General features: G+C 38.8%; 1 protein-coding gene across 1 annotated transcript in view; it reads right to left on the reverse strand.

Annotated features, from left to right (window-relative positions):
• Positions 1–26,845, reverse strand: part of HIBADH (3-hydroxyisobutyrate dehydrogenase) — an 89,656-nt gene that overhangs the window by 57,570 nt on the left and 5,241 nt on the right. Inside the window, exons 2-4 of the mRNA XM_065630126.1 lie at positions 23,946–24,106; positions 12,532–12,641; positions 9,915–10,036 (exon numbers count right to left, since the gene is read on the reverse strand). Of these exons, the coding sequence (XP_065486198.1) occupies positions 9,915–10,036; positions 12,532–12,641; positions 23,946–24,106 (393 nt within the window). The remainder of the gene's footprint in view (positions 1–9,914; positions 10,037–12,531; positions 12,642–23,945; positions 24,107–26,845) is intronic.

The following is a 26,845-nucleotide window of genomic DNA, read 5'->3' on the forward strand; positions in this document are numbered from 1 at the left end:
ATATAAATAATTTTAGGTTTTGTGGTCACTTATGATAAATTAGATACAGTGCAAGTGGAAACAGTAGGGTTCTGATTCAGTAAACAGTAACGGCCAAGAGTGCATGTTTGGATTTTTAGACAAGTATAGCATAGATTTGATGCTGGCTCTGAAATGGAGTCTACAAGGGACGTTTGGACTTTTTAAAGTAGTAAGCAAGCCATATTCTGAATTCTTGGGGGCTTGTAAAATAAAAACTCCTTAACAAGCTTTGCTGCCTACTGTTTCAATCTTCCAAGAATCCTTTAACCGAGCCACCAAAAAATGGCCCATTCAAGATTGGTATAATTGTCTACTAAGGAAAACAACCTAGTAAGTGCACGTAGTCACATTTAGTGTTAAGAATTGTTAAGCATACTAATACAGTGGGAAAAAGTGCCAGTGACCAAACAGTGACAGATTAATCACCTCCTTCTTTATTATGTGTGCCAGCCACCACACCACTAATAGAAATGCCTTCCTATATTCCAGCTCATTCTAGCACAGGAATTATGCATTTCAGTGGTCAGGTATGTTCATTTTGGCCCAGGGAGGCATCTATTACAATGTGTCACAGCAGTCAAGCCCCTCGCCTCAGCATGATGCACTGAGGCAGTGAGGGATGCCATTAGTGCTCTCTGCGGGATCTTCCATCTTGGACAGGGTGGGAGCCCTCGGAGGCGACCAGGATCCAGGCCAAGGCTGCTGAGAGGATGCTCCATCTCAGGAAACTCTCCTGCTTGCCAGATTCACATCAGCTTCTCATGTAGTGCTTCCGCTACAAAACCTTCCCACTGCCCCAGCATCACCCCTAGCTCCCCACTAATACAAATCGTAAGATGAGTATCTGCAGAAATAGGAGAGCTATACACACTCCTCGTTTACTCTAACTAGAGCTCTATTACTACAATGTTTCACATGCTGATAACACTACTGAAAATTCCTTTCTGCAACTGTCCTCCAACTTTTAAAGGAGAGAGGGAATCACTATGCTCCCAGCATCCTCAAAAAAAAATACAAAAAGCATTTAGCTGTTCCTAAATACTTCTTTCAGACTACTAGCAATTGTAGCAATAGTGGGAAATAGTTTAATCAGAAAAATGCTGGACATCAGAAATCAAACAAGTTTGAAGAGCTACGTATGGTCATACACCTGCACAGATTACCTACAAGTTACTTTTATACTGATTTCTCAAAAGTCATGATTTTAAGCAAAACCAAGAAATCTAACACAAACGAAACACGGGTAGTATGCTTCTCGGCCAGAGGTAAAAGCCAACGTGACTTTCTCTGTACTCCCACTGGCAAATACACTAAGAGCCACCAGCCACACATTCCCACTATACATTCTCAGAAAGCAAAGGAAACACAGATTGAAAACAAAATGACAGCAAAAATGTGTTATTTCTGACTGCATATGCCTAAACTATATAGTTACTGAGTAACTAGGATCTTACACAGTTTGCAGCAACCCATATCAAATGAAGCAAATGGATAATAACTGCATGTAAGATTAGTATTGTTGCCAATGACCTAAACTACACATAAAAAAAATCAGTTTACCAACACTTAAACAACACAAAGGGATACTATGAAATCATTACGTAGACTTATTTAAAATACATAAAGGTTTTCATAAAGCATTACACAGTGTTTTGCGCTCCCCTCCCCATTTTACTGCAGAGAAATTTAACATTCTTCCACAGTACAGAATAATTAAAATACAACTGCTTACAGAACCAGGAACAGAAACTGAAGGCTCAGCATTAGGGTCACATTTCCATGCATTACGCTGTTCCTGTCACGCCACTCTTTAACTCTTCTTATGAACAGATACAGGTTAAAGCTGTCTAAGGTCTAGAAAATTCCATGAGCTCTGTCCCAGCAAAAATACAGGAATGAAAACGATAACTAAGTTTTAAGGGTTAAAGTTGTAGGTCAAATACAGTGCAATAAGTAATTTTGTTTTCACTTCAGGTCCTATGTTGTGCTTGGCATGAAGAGAACTGTAGTTAAAAACTCTTTCTACAGCTCTGGAACTGCATGATTCTCTTCCGTCCTCTACATTTCACTGGATCGAAGCGGTGAGCCAAGAGGACTAAATACTGTTGCACAAACTGAAAGGCGAACATTTAAATAGTTTCTATGCTCACAGCTGAATCCTAAATGCTTATCAACAGTAAAAGGCAATACTGTTTCCCTTATGCTTTTATTTAATCATATAAATCATGTTTTTTTAAAAATGTGGTTGCAGGAGGAAAAATTAGGAAATCTTTATATTTCTATGAGCTCTCTGTGGATTAACCAGGAGCAGTCTTGCTAAAGACAAAAGCTCAATCTATCTAATTGCCTCACAATGGACAATACTGCAGTAAGCACTATGAACATGGAGTAATTTTCAGATATTAGTTTAAAGTGCAGAGGGAGTACTGCTCAAACATCATCCTCTTTTTTATTAGCACAACTTAAGAGACTTGTCAAGACATAAAGATGCCTTCCACTACAACAGAACTTTCTGCAATGAACCAGCGACTTAGAGTGGTTCCAGATCATCATATGATATCATCACACATATATCCCATCCTTGCCAAACTCATCACCCTGACTTTAAAAAGGAAACAGAAGTAACCCAGAATACTAGCCTCATCTAGATGGGGGTCAATAACAGATCAACTTTGATTCCTACTGATCCTGGATTCAGCCATTTAGGGGATCAACAAACAATTTACTTTCAAAGGCCTGCACTACAAGACAACGGCAGTTGTTCCTGCCTGCAAAGTTTCCCCCATTCGTTGTTTTGGATTGGTTTGGGTTTTTTGACTCCTTTAAAATTGTTGAAGTGTTTAATGGGCCTACAAAGGAGTCTCCTTCAACACATAGTAGTTTGCACAAATGTGTCCTAAGACTTCGGTTCAGGTACTTAGGAGGTTAATGTTTCTTCTTGTGTCTAGAGTAAGATCTGCAGATCTCCCTTGCTGAATAAGAGATTAAATAAAATGTGCAATTCTAAGTCTTCAGTGGCCAAATCCACTTAAGTAAGTCAGGTTTCTCTGGACTTTTTTTTTTTAACAATAGGACTTGCATCTACAGTCTGGAAAAGTCTGTTTAAGGCAAGACTGAATTGCAAGTAAACCTGCTTTGCATTAAGATTCAGAATAAGTTGCATTTTCTCCTGTGGCACCTCCAATGCTTGTAGCTGGTGGGGACCGTCCCCACACTGAAGGCTGCCGTGCAGGCACAGTGCAGTCCCGGGTCTACTCTGTGCTGCACCTTCCAGTTTGTACTTGCTGCTCAGGTGTGCTGTGGTGCCAGGCTTGGTGCCAACACATGTGCCATCCACACTTAGCATAGTACAGGATTAGGACCCAGGAGTCAGGAGGTTCTTAAGGTCTGGTGCTCATCATCTTCAGTGTCCCAAGCACAGGAGTCATGCTAGATATTTTGGCTAAATGAAAAAAACACACTTTGAACAAGATGCTCCATTTAAAGAGCAGAAAGAGAGAAAAAGCAGCCTGTGAACCTTTAAAACCAAAACAAACTTTGTAGAAAGCTTCAAAGTCATCACTGCATTCCAGAAACATTCCTAACCACCACCTGCAACTCTTTAACATTAAAAGTTCTCTCGATGAAGTAACCAAAATTTTAAAAATGAAATTAATTTTTTTTCCCCGAGGACTTACAGCAGGCTGAAATTTGAAGGTATTTCCTACTCTGTGTATCAGAACATTTGACAAGGATGAGCCAGCTATTAGCATGAAAGTAACCACAAACAAACAGAGCTGCTATTAGGAATGCGGGAACAGCTCACATACAGCCGTGGATATTAGAACCAGTTTTACTAAGAAAAGGAATGTTGGCTCTAATTCTGCAGTTATCCCTTATTCTTTTTCAAAGAGTGCCACAGGGATTTTTAACTTCCATCTGGACAGTTTTCTGTTAACTGTTTTTGAACACCATGTGTGAAAACACAACAGAATTGTAGACATTAGAGATGGAAAAGACCTATTAGATCATCCTCCCACCAGTTAAAGATTTTTCCCTACAGAATAGTTCCAAGCACTTTGACCATTACAGTTTAAAGCATGTCGAGATATTTGGCTTCAACCATCTCCTTTGGAAAATTATTCCACAGTGTATGAAGAATGTTGTTAGGAAGTTTTTCCTGGTAGACGCAGCATGCATTTTTCTTTCCTTAATAATTTCCAGCCTATTATTCCTGGTTAGATCTCATTGGGCCAGCCTCAATAACTCATCTTTACACCTTCGAATAAATGGAGACAGATATGTTTCCCCACACATTGGTCACTAGTTGGCCAGACTACACACAGTTTTATAGCCAAAATATACACAACAGTTCAATAAAATCAGTCATTCCACCCTTTTAGTCATTGTAGGAACAATTGTCTCCACATCACTGAACACTTTTAGATGATACTCTCAACAAATCTGTTTATTCTTCCTTGCCTTCTGCTACCTTTTGCAGTCTTCATAAAATAAAATAAAAAGCATAATATACTCACAGAAGAAAAATACACTTGCGAAGTCAGCAAATCAGTAAATGTACTATCTAACTCATTGCTGCTGCCAACATCGTGGTTTCTGCACAGGCTTTAATATAAAGCCCTCTCTCCCTGGTGTCAAAATACACATTTTGCCAATGTGTAACATTTTCAAGATCTCCATTCCTTACCATCTTCTTTCCAACAAAAGAGGTCTATTAAACTAGCTTTTTTTTGGACAAACATTATTATTATTAAATAGTTTTAAACATAAGTTATTAAGAATCAGAAGCTCTTTATGCATCTCAGATTTTGAAGTATTTCTTCGTCCTCATTTCAGTCCACCCAATCCTTCCATTTTTTGTTATCAGTTACTTCCTTTTACCTCATTTAAATTTCGGAATAACTCAATAACATGTTTCATGTACCTTTATCATTAAGTTTGTGCATCGTAATTTCTACTACCATCCTTGGATCACAAACTTCACCAAAAAAATAATATGATCAGATGCATTCAGCAAAAATGTAAACAGAGAAATTAAGAAACATGTCAAGAAAGAAAAGATTGGGCAAGACACGGAGCAACTGAGGAAGAGCAGCAGCAAGGTGAAAATGCTATGCTTGCTACTAGGAGCTTGGTACTAGGAGCACAGAGAACTCTACACACACTCAGGCTTTAAAAGTAAAGCATAGAAGCATGAACTCGGAAATAACAATGGAGCAAATATTGCTACGCCTTTAGATCTTTTCCTCACCAACAAGAACACCTGCCCTTGAAGGGGATAAATCAGAATTATTAGCACTAAATTAATGAACCTGGTTTGTCTTGACAGTGTTTCAAGGATCCTGACAGATACTCCATCACTGCATTAGCAAACCAAAAAGCCAAAAGCAAAAAAACCCTCTATATCACTGAATACAGGAAAATCCTTATTTCATGTCTTCTGTTCATTAAAAAAAGTACTTAATCTCTCAAATTAGAGATGTTCAATCAACCAACCAACTCTTCCACGCCTTTAAAGTCATAAGATTGCATTTCTCTAGAAAATACACAAAGCTAAAGAAACAAAGCAGATACAGCCTAGGAAAGCCAGCTAAAAAGTAGCTCTATGAAGGCTCTCCAGTAGAAGAGAGGTCTATTAACCAGATTTATTCTGGCAAACGTATTGATCATGCTTTGTTATTACAATAGAACTTACAAGCTAAGAGATGCAACATTTGAACAACTCATTTTTTATTGTTTAGTCTAGTCTTCCAAATCATCTTTGAAAGCATTAGTGTGCACAGACATAGTCTTAACTTCTCTGCAAGGCCCTCTCCTCTTCTTCCCTTGGAAAACACACTGCACCAAACCTTCAATGTTCAAGTAACAGAAACATGTTCACCAGTTATTCTGTTTGGCCTGTGTAATCTCTGCTCTCAGTCTGGTCATGCCATTGAAATACATTCACTTCTCCAGTTTTGAGAGAATGTCCTTTTTTTTTTTTTTTTTTAGAGCTGGAACCATGACATATATTGCTCTTTGAAAGGAAATCAAAGAAAAGATCTTCACAGTATTTCTAAGCATTCTTAGTTCCATGTTAAGTACAGATTTGGCCATACATGGAATAAGTCTGCAATTCACGCTTCAAGGGCTCACATTTTACTCCATTACCAGAGAGCTGAAGTCTCAATTTGTTGTGTTACTACTGATATTCTTTCCATCACTTAACAGTTAGCTTGAGCTTATAGAAGTAGTACTATAAGATGAAACGGTTTGAAATGACAGCTGGAATAGAAGCTCCAACCTTTTCTAACCAGCTCCAGCCCATGGTTCCTACAAAAAAAAGTTATATTCCACTGTTTATTACCATTTTAGCATGACTACAGTTCTATACATGGCAGCTCTTATTAACAATTAACAGTCTGACTTTTTTATTGATGACTATCTTGGCTAAAGTAGACAGTGAGGGAAAAGATCTACCTAAGTTTCATTATCTGACCTAAAGAACAATACTTACAAGAGAACTGAAAACAGTTTATGCGTAACTCCAAAGCCAGAAAAACAAATCAAGATGTCACATCTTTTTGTGAAGTTCCAGCAGAATGCAGTACAACATATTTAGAGCAAAAGAGGAGTTGAAATAATTTCAAGAGTTAGTGGAAGGGAAAAAGTTGAAAAGGTAATATCTGAACACTTATTATCTGAACACTAACAATACTTACAATGAAGAAAGCACCACATCAGAAATAAGGAAAATACTTCACCTACTGTACTTCAGAAAATGCGTATTTTGTATACTGAATTAAAAAGAGAGAAATGTTACAGCAGCATCAGTGACATTACTGCTAAAGTTTGCTCTGGACTGCAAGCTGAGAATCTGCATAATACTTTCAGTGAAATCAGTGGGAGGACAAACTTGACACAATTCTTAAAGGCTAAATTTAGATTTCTTACTCAGCCAGTAGTGTCTTCAGTGCCAACAAAAGTCAGTTTTAAATATGCTTCTGTAATAATGTGTGCTTTAAAAGCCTTCTATACATACAAAGATGCAGCATCCAATCTTCGCGAGAAGATAAATTTACTCTTCCAGAACTAAAAAAAATATATATTAAATAAACACAGATTTTGAAGATGTTTCCTCATTTGTCACACACAAAGCTCACAAAGCAGGGCAGTACTGGGAACGGTGACATAGCTTTCTCATGCAGACCTGCAAGAGATCCTAATCCCAGAGTAAAGTGATTGCTATCTCTAGATAGCATTAGCAGCATAATCTGCATGCAACTACTGGGATGAGAAGTATTTTCCGAAGACAGTTAATACAAAATAACACTATAGTAACTTGGTGCATCAGCTTCTACTTAATGGGTCCTGACTGTAAGCTGCAAGTAAACACTGTAGGCCGATCATATGAAGAAGATGAGACTACTACATTGGCACACAGGCCCATCTAAAAAAGACCAAGGGAGAGAATCTTTTGGGGGTAAGGCTGCAAACAAGCCACTAAAATCTGGCACTAACGCTAGGCCTTAAGATACTTAATTTGCAATGTCGAGATGGGATTAAAATCATCACTATTTCTCCATAAGGTTTACAGACAAAGCAATTTTAAAAATATTATTTAGTTTGTGAAATAACTTGTGCACGGTGTAGAGAAACTTTACTGTCCATCAGGCGACACCCGAATACCTAAAAACACAAGCGGAATTGCCTGCCAAAACCAGCTGGTAAACAGACAGGTCTAAAGAGCGCGGTTGGGCCTGCTGCTTTCTCCTCCTCCTCACTGCCTCCCACAGACACCCTCCCTCCCTCCTGCTCCTGCCAAGCCCATTGCCTTGCACAGCAACACAATAATGCCTGCCAATTTCTACAGAGCTGAGCATATTTCTCCATTTAGTGTTTTGTCTAAAGGCCAACAATGCAGTCAGGACTTAGAAAAATACCCCAAAGACCTGATGTGTTAGGTCTTGAAATATTAGAAGAACAAAGCATAACATTAAAGCTTTTTTTGGACATACTTCTCCACATTTCTAGCAACTGCCCACTTTAAACATGGTTTGTACAGAGTGCTCCTTGGCATTCACAAACATACTAGGTACTAGAAAGCTAAGTATCAATTCTTTCCCCCTCCTTCAGAATATCACTCAATCGGTAACGGACACTAAACACCAAATAATTTGTATTTAGATAAACCACTAACACCAAAACCAACATTTGTATTCAGCCCAGTCAACTGTGTGGTATCATATTAACCCAGTATTGGCATTACTATTACGGAATATATCAAGGAACAAAACCCCCAAAACAGCTAGGGTTGTTTTGGAATTAAACTTTTGCTTCTTTTTTTTTTTTTTTTTTTCCTTTTCTTTGTAGCTTTAGCGTAGTCAGCCTCAAAGCAAAAACTTACAGGTAAAAACAAATTACAGATGTTTCCAAAAGGTAAATAATTCCCTCAGGTAAACATATTTGGGTCAATTGAAGACAACCACTTTAGACAGGGGTGTCAAACTCATTTTCACCGGGGGCCACATCAGCCTTGCGGTTGCCTCCAAAGGGCCAAATGTAACTTTAGGCCTGTATAAATTTAGAAGCAGTTACATTGATACAGTCCTAAAATTACATTCGGCCCTTTGGAGGCAACCGCGAGGCTGACGTGGCCCCCGGTGAAAATGAGTTGGACACCCCTGACATAAGAGATGTCAGAATTGCCCATGCTATGTTTAGAAAAGGATCAGGTAGATATATAATCCACCCACAATAGACTTTTTTCCCGTGATTTTTATTTCCAGGCTGACAAGTTCTCTAACTTTATAAAACAAAGACTATTATTCAGGCTGGGAAGCAATAATTTTGTCTTCCCCATTATATTCTTCAATATCGCCTACCTGGGTCTTCCTACTTTCTGTTCACATTAGAATTTGGATAAAAATTTTGCACCTGGTGTGTAGCCAAATACTGCCTTAGTTTTCAGTTGAAAATTAAAAAGATGGTCAGTTTTTGCTCCTCACTTACATACATTTTCATTATCTGAAATTCAGGCTATGATCTTTCTAGCATGTGCATCATACCTTTGACAAACTCTGTAAGGCCAAATTCTCTTCTACCCTTTGCATTTTTATTATCTTTCAGGTATAACTCTCTGAATTGCCTCATTAAAGACAGGAAAATAAAGAATTCTCATTATGCCACTTACATTAATTTTTAGAGTGGATTGTAAAAAATTAGGTTTTCTCACCTTCCAGTCCTAGGGGTTTTAGAGGAGAATTCAACAATAATAACAATCAGCTATGGTTTTGTTTCAAAACCTCAATTTTATGCTTCTGCTTTCCTCTGTCCATAAAATGAAAGACTTCTCTGCTCTATACTATTTTTTACAAGAGATGAAATACAAGATCAATAGTTAGCAACTTCAAGAATACACAAATATCACCTACATTCTTCCAAATGCTATAAAACCAGAGGAAAGCTCTGTTTTTTCTTGACAACAAAATTCTTTCTTCCCCATTCCTTCTGTCCTTTTTAATTAATGAAAAAGTAGCAGAACTGCTTAAACAGTCTTTCCTTAACAAAAAAACCCAAACGACTTAACAAAACAGATGTAGAAAGAAGAGATACGATTACCTGTATAAAAATACAATTTTCTTTCAGAAGTTAAATTAAAAGGACCACTGTACCATATCACATGAAAGCTTGGTTTCTCCAGGTCTAACACAAAAGAATAATCCTATACTCTAAAAATATACCTAAAATAACATACATTTCTTTAATGTAATGGAAAAAAACGAACAAACAAAAATAATACTGTACATACAGCAAAGAAAAGCAGCACGTACCAACAAGGGTACAAACTGGTGGCTGAGATTGCAAACAGAGAGACATGTCCAGTATGAGGTAAACTGTTAATGAAGACTTACCTCCAGAAACTGGGGCATCCATAAAAACAGCTCCCATTTTTTCAACTGCTTTGGCTAATTCTTTTGCAACTGCAGGGTCTATAGTACTGGAATCAATTAGCAATGAGCCTTTCTTCACTTTCCTAAAATAAAGATTAATTATTAAGTATTTGTTGCACAAAACATCTGCAACTATTACCATGGCACTGGCTTTCCTCAGCATGATAAATGTACAGGCACTTTTTGGTACACTAATAAACACAAAGTTTTAAACTATTGAGCAAGATCTGCTCAGTATGTGTACTTCTGAATATGCATACTGCACAATTTTGAGTAAGTCGAAACACAATAAAATCTGAACAAAAAAAAGGATGGTCTTCCTACACAGTATTATTTTAAAATAACACAAAAATAACAAAAAAAATAACACAAAAAGGGTGCACTAGGAAAACCTTCCACCATGCAAGCTTGAGCAGTATATCATATGCAGATCATCTAAGATCCATTCTAAGCAACTGAATTAAATGTTGATACATCCTAAAGTTTCATATCTAACAATACAATTTTCTTTCTATATATATATGGGATATTTCAAGTTCTTATCAGAATAGCCTGACTGAATTTTTAATCATTGCTACAATTTATTCTACATAAAGATCATAACTAACACCACAAAAGCCCACTGCAGACTTAAAGCAAAGCATGGAGCAAAGTGATAAATCTTCCCACTGTGAGCTAGTAAATTTAGGCAGAAAAACTGTATCCCAAACTGTAGAACACAAAAAGTTGTATATGTGTTTAAAAAAAATGTAATTACATTTTTTAATGCCCTCAACAATAAAAAATATTTATTATATTATTATATTTTTACCCCTCTTTCCATTCAAATGCACCATGATTTATTGTCCACTGGATGAGCAAACACCAAAAAATTAAACAACTTAATTTTTCAGTCATAGAAAGATGAATAATTTAAAGCTGTACCTGACATATGAAGAGCCTCTGTACACCTTGCATGCTATTGGCAGTACAGTGAATTTCACTGAATCAAATTATCTAGATAGCTGGAAGTAGTCTCTTGATATATACATGCAGCTCTGGACCCCACTGTAGCTCCAGACTCAAACAGCATCACGTAACCCAGAATTGGTCCTTTTTCACAGAAGGGATGAGCTGCTGCAGGTAGGTGACAGACAGCACTACATCATCTCTCTTTGTGCTCAGGACAAGGAGCAGTGGCACAGGCTCCTTGGTAACACACCGAGATGACTACGCTAACCCTTATATACTCCAGAGCATCAATGTTTTCTTCAGTAAAGCTTAAAAAGCTTCTCAAAATGACCAAAGTCAAAGCAGTGACCAAGGACCAGGTGATTCAGAGTGACAATTACCCACTACTATGAAATTACTCTTCCTTCTTTTGAACAAGGAGGCTGCAAACTGCAGCAGTACAGGACTGCTTGTCACATCCTCTGCTCCCCCACAGGATTTTCCACATCTAGGTACTCAAAAGATTAACTAGTTGTATTATATCAGTTAAGCACTGCCGATCGGTCTCCAAAGCACTGCCATCCTTGATCCAGTTCTCCCACAGCTGTTTGCCCAGCTTTGTGGGACTGATCCAATTACCCTTCTTCCCTGGAGGGTCTAAGCTGCGGATGCTTAGATCTGCTCAATCCTGCTTTGTGGGGAATTAAACCACAGAGAGGAAGGGAAGGAAGCAACTATTACTCTCTATATTGGAAGGAGAACGGAAAATCCCACTCTTGTATTTGATTTTCTAAATACTGAACCTTTATATTGCCTATAATCAATAACTAAAAAAGCTATCATCAGTTTTAGACAATCTATTTTACTTTTGTCTGCTGAATGTTTCTTCCTTCACATTATTAACCTGGATAGCAGTAAGATCCGACGTGATACTCAAAAGTATTCAGTACTCTTAGTCAGCCTGCTAGGAGCAGTGCACATGTGGCCAGAAGAGCCTTTTAAATACTATTTGTTTTTTAATTTGGCAAGTCCAAAAACTCTGAGAAAGAGAATTCTGCAAACTATGGATTTTAGGCTCAGTGGAAATCCCTCCACAAAAGCTGAAAAACACCGTTTTGGATTAAACAGACTCTTAAGATATTTTCTTGTGTAATAAACAGATAATAAGAGCAGAAATTAATAAAGCCTTGTCAGGTATTCTACGTTAATGCACATTAATATTATAAGACACAGTGGCATCTCTTCAAAACATTTCAGCTACAGGATTTCAAGTTTAAAAAGTATTTGAGCATATAATTTTTCCCAGCAAATATTCTAGTTATACTCATCTGTAGCGCATTCCATCACCATAAAAGAAACATGCAACCGAGAAGATAGATAATAGTCAATTAAGCTGTCTCAAATTCACATAAACTATTATTCTACTGAAAATATAATTAATACTTTAGCCAAAAGCCATCCAAAAGCAAGCACAGCTTAAGAGAACTCAGGTAATTAGAAATACCAATAGTGACAAAACAGAGGAGAACATCAATTTAAGGGCCCTGAAGGCACAGCAAGAGTTACAGCAACAGCCATCATTTGACAAACTGCGTTAACATAGCTTTGAGTAGGAGTGGGAATTCTCCAGACTACAGCAAATTCTTACTTTAGAATTCCATTTGCTCCTGTGTAAACTTCTATCACATTGGGACTAGAAGGCAGCATGGTAATAATTCTGTCCGCTTTTTCTGCTACATCTGCTGGGGAATCTGTTACCTTTTAAAGAAAAAAAAAAATAATAATTATATAAGCTTACATTTTCTGAAAAATATGTCAAACATGTTTGCTGGGTTTGTTTTTCATATTTGCAGGCCACTAGCCACAACCAAGCTAGGTCAAAAATTAGAACACAAGACAAACTCTGGCCTCCTAATGGAATGTCAATTAATTGGCTACAGCAACAGAAAAATTTAAAAAAATGAAAAGGATGTCATGTCACAGAAGTTCCTCCAGAACATCCGTCAGTGGGGATGCACATCAACCCATTCATGAATCTTCAATTCACTATAAACAATGCATCTGTACAAAATACCACCCTACAATGTTTCTAAGGGGAGACAACACTAAGGATGGCAAAAATCTCACTCTTTTCCTTGGCTTATATACAGCACTGGAAGAGAGGAAGACTGAGGAAAAAAAGAAAAAAGGTTTAATGTACCTCTGAGCCTTCCCTTAAAAAAATCAAACAAACTGGTAATTCTCACATTATTATGGCTGACATTTTCAAAAAAAGAAAATTATCGGCTCAAGCATACTTCATAAAAAATGTCTGAATAAGTTTCAAGATATATTGTTAACTATTTGTTGTTAAATAAACACACCTAACTTACCTTTCCCAGCTCATTCTCAGAGGCAGCAGTATGGTATTTAAGGTACGTACACAGCAAGTGAAATACCAACAGCTAAAGTATTGTGTTTTGCCAGTGAACTCAAAGAACACAGAGTTTTACCCAGAAGGCATCTACCACTGATACTTTTGCCCAATACTAGTTTTAAATAATTCATTTCTTTAAAAATGCATTGTTAGCACATTCATAGCTCAGGGAAAACAGCAACAAAACCCTACAGCTTATTCTTTTATCTTCAGCCCACAAAAATCAAATCTGATATCACTCAGCCAGGTAGTTTTACTGAAAGGAATAAGGTTCTTGTGATAAAATACAAGGAATTTGTTCATTAAAGTCCCTTTGTTGAAATGTTTTGTTATTTGTTGTACTTGATGAGCAGTTTCGAAAGTTGTTTTAAAAACTAAGGGTGGTGGGTTGTTCGGCTGGAGAGGCATGTCAAGGTTATTGCAAAGTCACAACGACGACCACCTAGCAACAGAAGACACATGCGCAGGAGGGACGACCGGAGGATATAAAAACTGAAAGAACCCGCCACGTGTTGCGCGCCACTGCCACTATTAAGGGGGGCCGCCCAGCGCTGTCTTTGCTTATTGCAGCCTGCTTCTATTTGGCAATAAAACCTTAATTGTTTAAGTTAATTGGAGTCGAAATTTATTACAATTTGGTGCCGTGACTTGGATAAAGGAATTTCTAGTGGCAACTCCTATGAGGGGGGCGCCCCGCTTCTCCTTCTAAGCGGCCCTTGCAGGAGCCTTCCACTGAATCCTTTACTGACGAACACTTCAAATTTGCAATAAGCAAGGTAAAGACCGGTAATTTCATTAATGAGCGGCAGTCTCATTAATGAAGGACGTCCCGTAAACTTTGTGCACGAAGACCCGAGTGAAGACGCAGGAAGCGTGAGTATAGGCCGGTTATCCACTCGGTTGGGGCTGGGATTCCTGAGATACAGAGACTGAGACGTCCAATTGCGGACGAAGCGAGTGCGGACCCTCCAGTAGTGCAGTTCTCGTAGCCCGCGAGGGAGCGAGTCACGAACGAGGGGAGCGTTTGTGTGTGTGTGTGAGGGTATCTCAGAAGATGGGACAGAAGAAGAGCAGGCCTTCTGTTTCCATGGAGGGGGGAGCCACAGGGAAAGCTGCCCTCAATTCCCCCAGATAGTCCGTTAGGATTAATGATCAAGCATTGGGAAGATTACCCTTCTAGGCAGGGTAAGAACAAAACAAAAGTGATATATTATTGTATGGAAGTTTGGGGTGGTAAGGAGATTCGCAGAGATCATCTTTATTGGCCAGTTTTTGGGTCATTTGAAGACTGGGTTGGTCAGGCCCTGAACATTTATGTTAATTCAAAAGAACCATTCAGTCAGGAAGAAAGCGAATATGCACTACTATGGATAAGATCAGAAACTAGGACTAACTTATATCCGTTAAAGGAAAGGGGGGTGAAGTGTATGACCGCCAAAAAGAGAAAAAGAAAGAAAGGCGGCAAGTGGAGATTCCAATAACACCTCCACCTTATGTGCCACCATCACCACCCCCCGTACCAGTTCCCGACGTACCCCCTTCAGCACCGATCCTAGAAAGTTTAGGAGATAATCAACCCCTTGGACCAATCACCCGTAGTAAAGTAAAACAATCACAAAGCCAGCTTTACCCGCTGCGAGAAATTGCGATGGGAGGACCACAGGCTGGAATGGGATACGTGGCAGTTCCCCTTAATTCCGGAGATGTCAAGGACTTTAAAAAAGAAATGGGAAGCTTGTTAGAAGACCCATTAGGGGTAGCAGAGCGAGTTGACCAATTCTTGGGGCCCAATATCTATACGTGGGATGAACAGCGGTCAATAATAGGAATACTATTTACTGTAGAAGAGAGGGGGATGATTCGAAGGGCCGGTATGCAAATTTGGGACGCACAGCACCAGCAAGGTCCTGCAGCTGATATCAAATGGCCGCTGCAAAGACCTGATTGGAACAATCAAGATCCAATACATAGGGGTCATATGGAGGATTTGCGAACTATAGTGATCCAAGGTATTAGAGAGTCTGTTCCAAGAGGCCAAAATATTGGTAAAGTGTTTAGCGAATACCAAAAGAAAGAAGAAACACCCACGGAGTGGTTAGAGAGGCTCAGGAAAAGCTTACAATTGTATTCAGGAGTAGATCCTAGTACCCCCGTGGGGGAAGCGTTACTAAAAACACAATTTGTAGCTAAGTCTTGGACAGATACTAGAAAAAAGCTGGAAAAATTGGAAGATTGGCAAAATCGGGGTTTAGATGAGCTACTGAGAGAAGCTCAGAAAGCGTATGTTAGAAGGGAAGATGAGAGAGAGCGAAGAACCGCACGAATGATGGTTGCGGCAGTTAGAGAGGGTACAGCTCAGCAGGGGTGGAAACCTGCAAGATGGGGAGCACCCCCGAGGAAAGAGTTTAATCCAAAACCAGGAGATCCTAGTGATGGGGTTATAGTAAAACGAGGTGAACCAGTAGAATGTTTCTATTGTGGGAAGAAGGGACATACAAAGCGAGATTGCAGGAAAAAGAAAGTGGATGAGAGAATGTTCAAAGCAGAATAGGGGTGTCAGAGGCTCTTCTTGCTGGGGACCCAAAAAGGAACAGAGACCTTGATAAAATTAAAAGTGGGACCCCAGCAACAAGAAATTGAATTGTAATTGGGGCAAAAGGGGAGCCATTTCAGGTCCCTGTTATAAAAGACGTAATCATTGAAATAGACATTAAGATGGGAGTGGGAGATTTGCTTTTAGTTCCTGAGGCCGAAAATAATCTTTTGGGGAGATTTAATAATTGAATTAGGCATTAATTTAGAAGTAATAGGAGGAAAAATTCGAATAAAACTATGCCCTCTCAGAGTAGAGGATGAGGATAAAATCAATCTTGAAGTATGGCACCCTTTAAGGTAGAAATCTCTGGTCCAGATGTACCTATTCGTGTAAAGCAATATCCAACATCTGAGGAAGGCCGAAGGGGACTAAAACCAGAAATAGAAAGATTATTTAAAAAAAAAAAAAAAAAAGGGTTACTTGAATCATGTATGTCTTCCTTTAATACCCCCATTTTACCTGTAAGGAAAAGATGGGAAATGGAGGTTAGTACACGATCTAAGAGAGACAAATAAGAAGACAGTTAGCCGATTCTCTGTGGTGGCAAACCCACATATTCTTCTAAATCGATTAGGTCCGAATGATCAGTGGTATAGTGGTTAGCATAGCTGCCTTAGAAGAACTAAAAACAAAAGATGTCCTAGCCACGGATATGCAAGCCTGCACGTATGCAATAACACAGAAAAGGAAAAATTAATAAAATTGGGAGCAAAGCAATGGGGTGAGCAATGGAAACTAAAAGATGGAAGAGAAATAATGCCAAAAGTAACTGCAGCCAATATAATGAACAAACTGCACAGTATTACACATAGGGGAACACAGGCACTAGCTGATCAATTTGCATACAAAATATGCTTGTATAGGGACATATAATATAGCTAAAACTATTGTTGAAGGGTGTCTAATATGTCAGAAAGTGAATAAACAGCAGTTAAGAACACGGATTCCTGGCGGTAGAGAGCTAGCACACCATCCCTTTTCAAAAATACAAATTGATTTTACAAAGCTACCACAAATCAGATGATATCGTCATTTGTTAGTATTAATAGAGACAGATTTTGGGCCATTTGATTTAGAAATGCCTCACGATCACCCAAAAATAAGTGATCCTAAGATGCAAAAATTATTTAGTACAGTTATTAAAACAGAGAAAATATCTCTGGGAGAAAGGACTAGTAACACAACGCCCGCCCTTAGATATGAAAATACATAATCTAGAGCCAGGAGATAAAGTTCTTATAAAAACATGGAAGGAAACATCACTAACCCCTCGATGGGAGGGACCTTATGTTTTCTTACTTCCTACAGAACCGCCGAAAGGGGATGGACACACGCCAGCCAAGTTAAAGGCCCGGTCAAGACTGGTGCATGGACCGCGGAACCTACAGAAGATCCCTTAAAAATTAAATTACGAAAGCAGTAGATGGAGTTATCAAATTGTATCGTGCAAGTATAAAATAACAATAATCAGCCTGTTATCTCTGCATATCCCCCTTTTGCGAAGACTTTAGGGTCAAATGCGTAAATACGAATTGTAATTGTTATCCTTTGTATGTTTTAAATGTATATTGTGCCATAAAGATTGACGGTTGCATTGTGCAGGAGGTATTTCCCTTAGAGGAAAATGTAATTGATGTTATGATAAGGAACAAAAGATTACAGACCAAATACTAAAACTTGAAGTACGCATGCTGCAGAACCACTATAAGGAGAGTACCGTATCACTCTCCGATAATCAAAAACCATAACTGGGAAGCATATAAACAGAGGTGTAAAAAAAGTAAAAACACTCAGGGTCTCTTGAAGACTATTCTTGCTGTCGAGAAGATGGTTTACCCCGTGGCTCGAAGCAACCGAGTCGACGGGCGAGGCAGAAGAATAAAAAGCAGTAGAGACAAAAACCTGAGTGGGATTACACCAAAGTGCTGGCCGAGCTACCACAATGTTAAGCAGCAAGCCCAAAAATTGACAGAAATAAAAAAAAGGAATAAGGGAAAGCCGAAAACAATGCAACCCAATCTGGTACATTTCTTTAACGTTATTATTGTTGTTAGGTTATGGAGAAACTGCACATAGACCATATAGATGGAGCTTAATAAGGTTTGAAGATCAGCAAATTATAGCCCAAGAAACTGTAGTGGGGAACCCCAGCTTTAAGGCAACGCTGTGCCAACTGGTACCCATAAACCCATGTTTAGACTACATAGATTTTTACTTTTGCCCTAGTTCAAACCCAGGAAAAGGGTACTGTAACCATCCTAGCTCGTATTACTGTGCTTATTGGGGATGCGAAACGATAGCGTCAGGGTGGTCCCCAGGGGGAGGAAAAGATAAGTTTCTATCTGTAGAAAGGGGACCCTATAAATGTGTTCCTCCTAAAAAGGATTGGAGCGGCGGATATAGTCCTGCGATGCTTGGAAATTGCCAATATATATATATTAAGGTATCTAATCCTACAGATCCCGCCTGGTTATTAGGAAAAATGTGGGGAATAAGATACTGGGAACCTGCGAAAGATAGGGGAGGTCTTATCTTTATAAAGAAAGAAATAGCAGAACAAACTTCTCAAGCAATAGGTCCCAATGCAGTGATTACAGGGGATTTGAAAGCAAGAGAAACATCTGAGACCCCCAATATAACCGAAAGTCAAATAATTGCCAATAACTCTAATATAGATGCATTTACTCAGGTAGATGAAGTCAATTCCAACTCTTTATGGACTTTATCAGATATGAGTTACCGGGTAATTAATAAAACATCCCCGGATCTAACAACAGAATGTTGGTTATGCTTTAATGCCAAACCACCATATTTTGAAGCTATCAGAATTGTTAACAGACCACAATTTGCCAATGGGTTAAACCCTGAAGCCTGTAAATGGGAAAACAACATTCAAGGGATATCGCTGCAACAAGCACGAGGGCAGGGAAGATGTATAGGTCGAATACCCCCTGAAAAACGGTATTTGTGCGTAAATAATGAGACTCTTAGATCTAAGAAACTTAGAGGATGGGTGATACCAGTTGGCAATGCTAAATGGATATGTTCAAAAACAGGACTTACCTCCTGTGTGTCTATGAATTATCTAGAGACTGTAAAAGAATTTTGTATACAAGTAGTAATAATTCCCAAAATCACGTACCATCCAAAGGAATATGGATATCAATTAGAGACTATCCTTTCACATCGACTAATAAAAAGAGAACCCATAACTGCCTTGACTTTAGGAGCCATAATAGCTCTCAGCACAGCAGGTGCAGGAGTCGGAATTGCTTCTTTGGTAAGACAAAATCAGGAATTTACTGTATTAAGATTAGCTGTGGATGAAGACCTTTTAAAGATAGAACAATCCATTACCGCCTTAGAGAAATCAGTCAGATCATTGTCAGAAGTGGTATTGCAAAATCGACGGGGATTAGACTTATTATTCCTTAACGAAGGGGGCCTTTGTGCAGCTTTAAAAGAAGAGTGTTGTGTATATGCAGATCATACGGGTTTAGTAAGAGACACCATGAGTAAGTTGCGGGAAAATATAGAAAAACGAAAGAAAGAATATGAATCTCATCAGAGTTGGTATGAAGCTTGGTTCAAACAACCACCTTGGCTCACAACTCTTCTTTCTACCATAGCAGGACCATTAATTCTTTTAACATTAGTTTTAACGTTTGGGCCGTGTATTTTTAATAAAGTTATAGCTGTTGTTAAGAGTAGGTTAGAGGGGGCACATTTATTACTGATTAAAGCCAAATGTGAACAATTGACGGGTCGAGATGATACTGAGTTACTGGTTCTGAGTAGCCAAGGATTACAACGCTTTAATGAACAAATTAAGTAGAAAAAGGGGGGAGTTGTGATAAAATACAAGGAATTTGTTCATTAAAGTCCCTTTGTTGAAATGTTTTGTTATTTGTTGTACTTGATGAGCAGTTTCGGAAGTTGTTTTAAAAACTAAGGGTGGTGGGTTGTTCGGCTGGAGAGGCGTGTCAAGGTTATTGCAAAGTCACAACCACGACCACCTAGCAACAGAAGACACATGCGCAGGAGGGACGACCGGAGGATATAAAAACTGAAAGAACCCGCCACGTGTTGCGCGCCACTGCCACTATTAAGGGGGGCCGCCCAGCGCTGTCTTTGCTTATTGCAGCCTGCTTCTATTTGGCAATAAAACCTTAATTGTTTAAGTTAATTGGAGTTGAAATTTATTACAGTTCTGAGCAGGAATTAAGATGAGCAGAAAGTAGATTTTGTTTGTGGATAGGCTTATAGTATTTATTTGCCAGCTATTATTGCTGAATGATGAAGAAGAACCTTAATATTACAATGATCTATTCTTCCAGATATATTATATGCCTTGACTTTTTAAACTTTAAGAAATGTCTTAAGCAAAACATAAAATGCAGTTATTAGTGACAATAAATTGGAATTTCCATATCACATGACTGTAGGGTTGAAGAAATTGCAGTTTAACAGCTGTCTCAAAAATTGGTTCCTTTCCATAATATAGACGAATAAACAAATTTATGACGTCATTTCACCATTCCTTACCTATTTTTAACTACAGGTATTTGTTACAATTTTTGTTAATTTTGATACCAAGGGCATTTATGTAAATATATTATCTTTTTATATACATTTATTTTATAAGGTCTCAGCATCAAAGAAAGCAAGGTGTATACATATTTGTAAGAAATGCTGCATAATATCTTGAAGGATTTCTGGGATACAGCATGATAAACTTCCTGTTTTACTTATTGCAAAATAATTAAAAGAAGGCAAGACCGTATATACCTACTAAGCAGAGAGCTCTCTCTCTCAAAAAAACCCCAAACAAACCTCAAGAAACTGGCATAGATGTAACTTAGAAACATGCAGTTTCTGTTTTGAAGGCGTAAGTTAATGCTACACAAAATATCAGGTATAACACACAGTTACCAAAGGAAACATACTGTAGTCCAAAGAACAAAGTTTAGGAGGAATAAATGGGGCAATTATGAGTAGAAAAGCTTCTATCCCTGATTAGTTAATTTTATGACTTGCTCTCCTGGAGACCATAGAGCCTAGCTCTTTATATAATAGAGTATGACACCTTTGTCTTTAGTTCCAAGTATCTCTAGTTTGGTTTGGTCCCAACATGTATTAGAAGAGGAGAGAGGAAGTAAGAAGCAAAAAAGTGGGAATTAAAGTGGGAATTGTCATTCTTGGCTTTTGGGTACTGCAACAAATATGATTAATAATCCCAGACGAAACCTGCCTACCTGGTTCAACAGGCAGCATAGAAAACTTGCTTTTTATTTGGGACTTCCTGTCTCAGAAACGAAGTTGAATTATTTGAAAGCTACTAAAAAACATTAAACATTTGCAATCATTAAGAGTACGTGTGTAACTTTAAAAAAACACACCAAATACTAATTGCTGATTACTAGCATAGACCATACTGGCTGAGAGCAGCAGGCCAGCAAGTTCTGTACATATTCTGATACTTGCTTGTTCAAGCAGTTTTGCAGTATGCAACTGGATAGGAGAGAGTTTTCCTCATACTGGTCATTGCTTTATGCGCTTCAGTACGCGCATCTGCTTAGATTTGTTCCAAAATGCTTCACTATTTTTTTCTTTATATTTATGATACGTCAATTAATAATTCTGCTTGCCTGAGATGCCATTCTCACTGAATACACTGAAGAAAAATCCATTTTTACACTGCTTTATGCATCAGATTACTTCAGTAACACTCTCAAACTGGCAAATTTGAGATATGATTCAAAGATATGTGAAGCAAAGTAACTGTGTGACATATATGCACTCCACTGTGTGAGAAAGAAAGGGATAACTATCAGGAAGGAGAAGAGTACGGAGGCAGCCTACTTGCTCACAGCACTGTTCAGTATTCTCCCTTGTTTGTAGACCTGCAACTTTCTCCAAGTTTCACCCCAAGTATTCCATATGCTCCTGCTCAGCCAGCTTTTCCTTTACTGTTCACCACCAGCAGGCAGATGGCTGCCTCCTGACATACACTATTAATACCTCCCAGCTCTTTACTTCAGAGGCTAAAGAAAGTGGAGTCACAGAATACACAGACTTATGATCAAACATCCCTTGTCCTCCATATACCTTAGTATTAGCACTGACTTTAAACAATGGACATTTGACAACATTTACTGTCTTTCGAAGGGCATTTTTTCACCTCTGTAACACTCTTGATGGTTTTACCCTACCAGCCAGATGAAAGAGAAAGCAGCCCTTTGAGCCCAATGTTCTTTCCACAGTAGTTTCTATAAGCCCCCCTGGACCCTCAAGTTTCCAAGTCCCGAAAAAAATGTTGGGGTAGGATTTACACCTATAGATCAAGAAGAGGAAGTTATGTTCACATATTTTCTTTAAGTGTGTTTTATTTGTATTTAAGCCTACCCATGTATTCTCTTAGTGATTTACAATCTTAAAACATAGTTTGGGCTTTATTTTTAAAAGCATTACAGTTCACCTTTAATATCACATTAAGTCTTGCAGTGGATGCCAAGGATTCTATTACTATGGTAATAAGCTATCCAAATGGGCAGCCATAGCAAAGAGATCCCACGGCAGAACATGAATTAAAAATACAACCAGTTGTTCAAAATGAACTTCTTTTCCATTTGCCCAGCCTCTTACCCAAGGTAGGTCTGGTTCATGCCTGAGGGTCTCAGCTGCTTTAACAAAATAAAAACAGTACCTAGGAAAACAAGCTGAAAAGCTTACTTTCCCACTTAAGGCCAAGATTCGGTACTTATTCTGGGGGGAACCGCAATTAATTATCAACAGGTGCACTTTATCATTGTATCTTTTGGGAATTTTGACGTTACCTTGTTATTTAAAACACCTGCAATTAGCTCCAACAGTTTAGACTTTCAAGTCATACAATTCCTCTACATACAATTTCCTTGCCACTGCTGCAAAATCTCCTCCTTTCCTCTACACTGTCACATCAGATTATTATTTTCACATTGGTTTCTCCTTATTTGAATATATTATTTTGTTTCAGTGTTTTATGCACCTATCCATCCAACACAACTACCTAAACTACTGTAGCTTTGAAGTATGTCAACAACATTCAAATACATTTCAGACACTTAGAAAAGGTAGTCCTAACCCTCTGAGAGACTGAATGGGTGTCTGGGTGTATTAACAGACTGACAAAAGCAACAGCAGTGACTGGAATGGGGCCAAGATTTCACAGAGTATATGGCAGGAAGGTAAACCTCCTTAATGTGACCAATTTCCTTCCCTCCTTTTTCCTTTTCATTCCTTCCTCTTCTCTCACCACAACCTTCCTCACCTCCAAGAGAGTAAGCACTTAAATAATTAGATTTTTCCCCTGCCCCTGAGGACTGCACCTTGAAGCAGCGGGAAAGCTCATATGTCCCTATAACCCTTATAGCTATGCCAGCAGGAATTTTTAACTAGGGTCATCTAACCTGAAAAGGTCAGAGTAGGAACCAGATGAAAAGCAGCCCACTGGCCATCTAGACCTGGGGGAGGAGGAAGCAGGAGAAAGGAGGGGATGAAAGAGCAGCCCATCAACCTACTCCCATAAAAAGAGAGAAGGAAAAAAAAAAAACCCAACCACTGCACACACACAAAAAACCACCCAAACAAACAAAAAAAACCACAACAAAACCCACGAACACAAACAAACCAACCCCCACAACAGCCAGCGAAGTCCAACAAGCTAGCAATTTGGGCTAATGGCATGAAAATGACTTAGAGCAGAATCATAGAATGTCCTGAGTTGGAAGGGACCCACAAGGATCATTGAGTCCAACTCTTGTCCCTGCATATGACAACCCCACAGTTCACACCATGCATCTGAGGGCGTTGTCCAGTCTCTTCTTGAATACTAGAATCATGACTTTGCTCTAAGTGAAACCTCCCAGATTCAGATTGTGTTTATTAGACTGATTTGGTTCCAACTGTGATCTTAACCAAGAAAAAAATCAGATTATTTAAAAAATATCACATGCAAAAAACATTCAATACATACAGTTATTGTAGGAATAAAGAAAGTTTTTTACTATACCTGAGCACCCAAGTCTTGAAATTCTTTGCAAGCTTCTGGGAACACATCATATGCAATAACTGGATATCCATGTTTTACCAGGTTTTTTGCCATTGGATTTCCCATGTTACCCAGCCCAATGAATCCAACTGGGGTTTTGGAAGCCATTGCCCTAGAACACACTGATTTTAAAACAATAAAATTCAATATATTTATATTTTAGAGTAATGCATAACAATGATGTAACAAAAGCTAGCATGTAATCAGTTTGCACCGATTTAGACAACTCTTATTAAAAAGGGCAGAAAAGTGACTTCTATTCCACCTAATTTAAACCGTAGATTATATCTCACATTGGGCCACAAATACTACCCCTGAACGGTTTTTTACATAGCAAAGAAAATTGTTTTAAATACAAAAATGTGTTTCCAAAAGCATAGTAATAATCAAACTTGAGTAACATCCCTGAAAGTTAAGTTCTGAATTTTAGTCCGAGAAGAGCTCAAACACAGACTTAAAATATGCAGCCTTGTCTCTGTTTCGTTATGTACCTAAATATTAAACTGGAAATGCAGTATCAAATTTTATATATATTTTACAGACTCCTTATTTGCAACTTTGGTTGCAGCCCTGGGATCTAGTACCTGTTCTCTAGAAATGGACTGAGGCTGCTCCTCACAGATAACTACTGGACTCTTCTTATCCTGCACCCAGATATAAGCCACGAGCCTAAACATAAAAGTCTCAATAATAAATAACTGCCAATTCTTTGAGCCATGTAATCACTTGCACTGTAGTTTAAAAGCAAATACTGAAAACTAGAACAAACTAGAGCATAAATACAAAACAATGAAGTCTTTAAAGGAATAACCACTGTATTCTATTTGCTGTACTACCAAGACAGAACTATAAAGCATAATCTACAATCTACAGAAAATACTACCGTTTCAGTCAGTTAATTTTTACAAGTAGTTAGTGAGTATCAAATGCTCGATTGTAAGCAGCATTGCAGGCATATCAAATGCTGGACAGTAAGCAGCATTGCAGGCATGCACCTACTGCAATCACTGTCTCATCACTCTAAACACTCCTAGTTCAAGGGCAGCACAATTTGGCACTGTCGAGATTTCTTTGCCGATTACATAAAATAATTTCTCCTTTACAGCAAAGGAAAAAGTTATGCAGAATAAACACTAAGGCATGTGACACCTAAGCAGCCAGAACCAAGGCTAACTAACTATGGAACTACTCTAACTCTGAAGTGCATGTACAGAAAATGTGCCTAAGCTGGCTCTAGACTCTGAGGTCTCAATGCTTAGCAAAGAATCCTCTCCAAGGCAATAACACTTGATTAATCACTTTAAAGTCCTTCTGACTTTAAGCTCCTTCTCAGCCAGCAACGGTCACGCTCTTTCATCTGCAGCACGATTTTGGATGTGCCACATCTAATAAATCAGGTTCATTGAGAGAACTTTGGTCTGAGACAGTTTCCACAGATGCCTGCCGCAATTACATAGCTAGTGAAGTAGCACAATTTAAAATAAAACTGCACTGGGAAAACACTTAGTGCAAACGGACGTAAGTCAGGAAAAGAGCACACCACTTTTTAAAGATGTGCTAGACGTCAAATCTAGGAAGGAAATTAACAAAGAGCGTAAAACACCATCATCAGCCATAGCAATCATCTTGAGGTTTTTTTCTTCTCGGAGTTTCTATGAGTCAGTCCTCCCCAGTACATCACTTACCCTAAGCTAAAATTGCTCCTTTTGCTAGCCTAAAGCTTCCAGCTTCCTGTGGAGGTTCAAGTCCCGGTTTGCAGCATCTCTCTATCCCTTACTACCAGTGGATCTTATTTACCTTGAGTTCAGTAAAACTTTCAAAACAGCCTCCTCTAGTATCCTGGTAGCCAAACAGGGAAAGTACGCACTGGACTGGACTGCAAGACTACCTGATGGAAGAAATATTGTCTGGACTGTTGGGCTTAGACAACAGTGATCAGTGGTTCAAAGACGAGCAACAGTCACTTTTGTGGGATGCTCCCCACGGGTCAATACTGGGGCTCCTGCTGCTTAAAAATTTCATCAATGACTATAATAATGGGACATGAGCACCTTCAGCAAGATCACGTGTGACACCAAACTGTGGGGAATGGCTGAAAAACTGCAGGGCAGGGCTACCATTCAGAAAGACTGGAAAAATGGGCCTCCAGAAGTTCAACGAAGACAAACACAATGTCCTGTACTTGGAGCACAACATGTCATTGCAGGCCGAGGACTGGCTAGACAGGTTGCAGCCCTGCAGAAAAGGGCCAGTGGATTCCTGCAGACAAGTCGAGCATGAGTCAGTAGCGCATCCTTGCAGCAACGGATTTTTTAGATACTGTCCTATATTACCCAGAGCACGCCCAACATATCAAAGAAATCAGTGATTCCACTCTATGCAGCACAATATACAACAGATGCAGTCAAACTTTCTTGATACATTTTTTCTATATCAGTGCTGACACCAACAGTGATGCCTGTCACTCATACCTACAGCCTAGAAGACCCATCCATGAACTGCTTAAACCTCACTGATTCCTCCTTTATCGTATCTGAGATCTCAGCTACTTCAGAGCCTGGCCACCTGCCTCAATAGACATAATCTTGCCTTCATCTTCATGGAAATATTGGGAACTGAGGAGGACATTTTGCCCATGGTAGTTCTGTCAATCCCTCTCAGCATCCTGCCTTACTTTTCTCTACCGTGTCACATATGACTGCTTCGCTTTGATGACTTTTCATGGCTATCATCACATCTTACTATTTAGACATCGGTTGGTAATTGGACTCCAATGACAGGCCTATTGCCAACAAGCATTTCTATTACTTCTCCAAGGCTGCTCTTCACAATGTAGACATCCATGAAACCAACTCATTCTT

Source organism: Caloenas nicobarica, chromosome 2 (assembly GCF_036013445.1).
Source record: "Caloenas nicobarica isolate bCalNic1 chromosome 2, bCalNic1.hap1, whole genome shotgun sequence".
Lineage (NCBI taxonomy): Eukaryota > Metazoa > Chordata > Aves > Columbiformes > Columbidae > Caloenas > Caloenas nicobarica.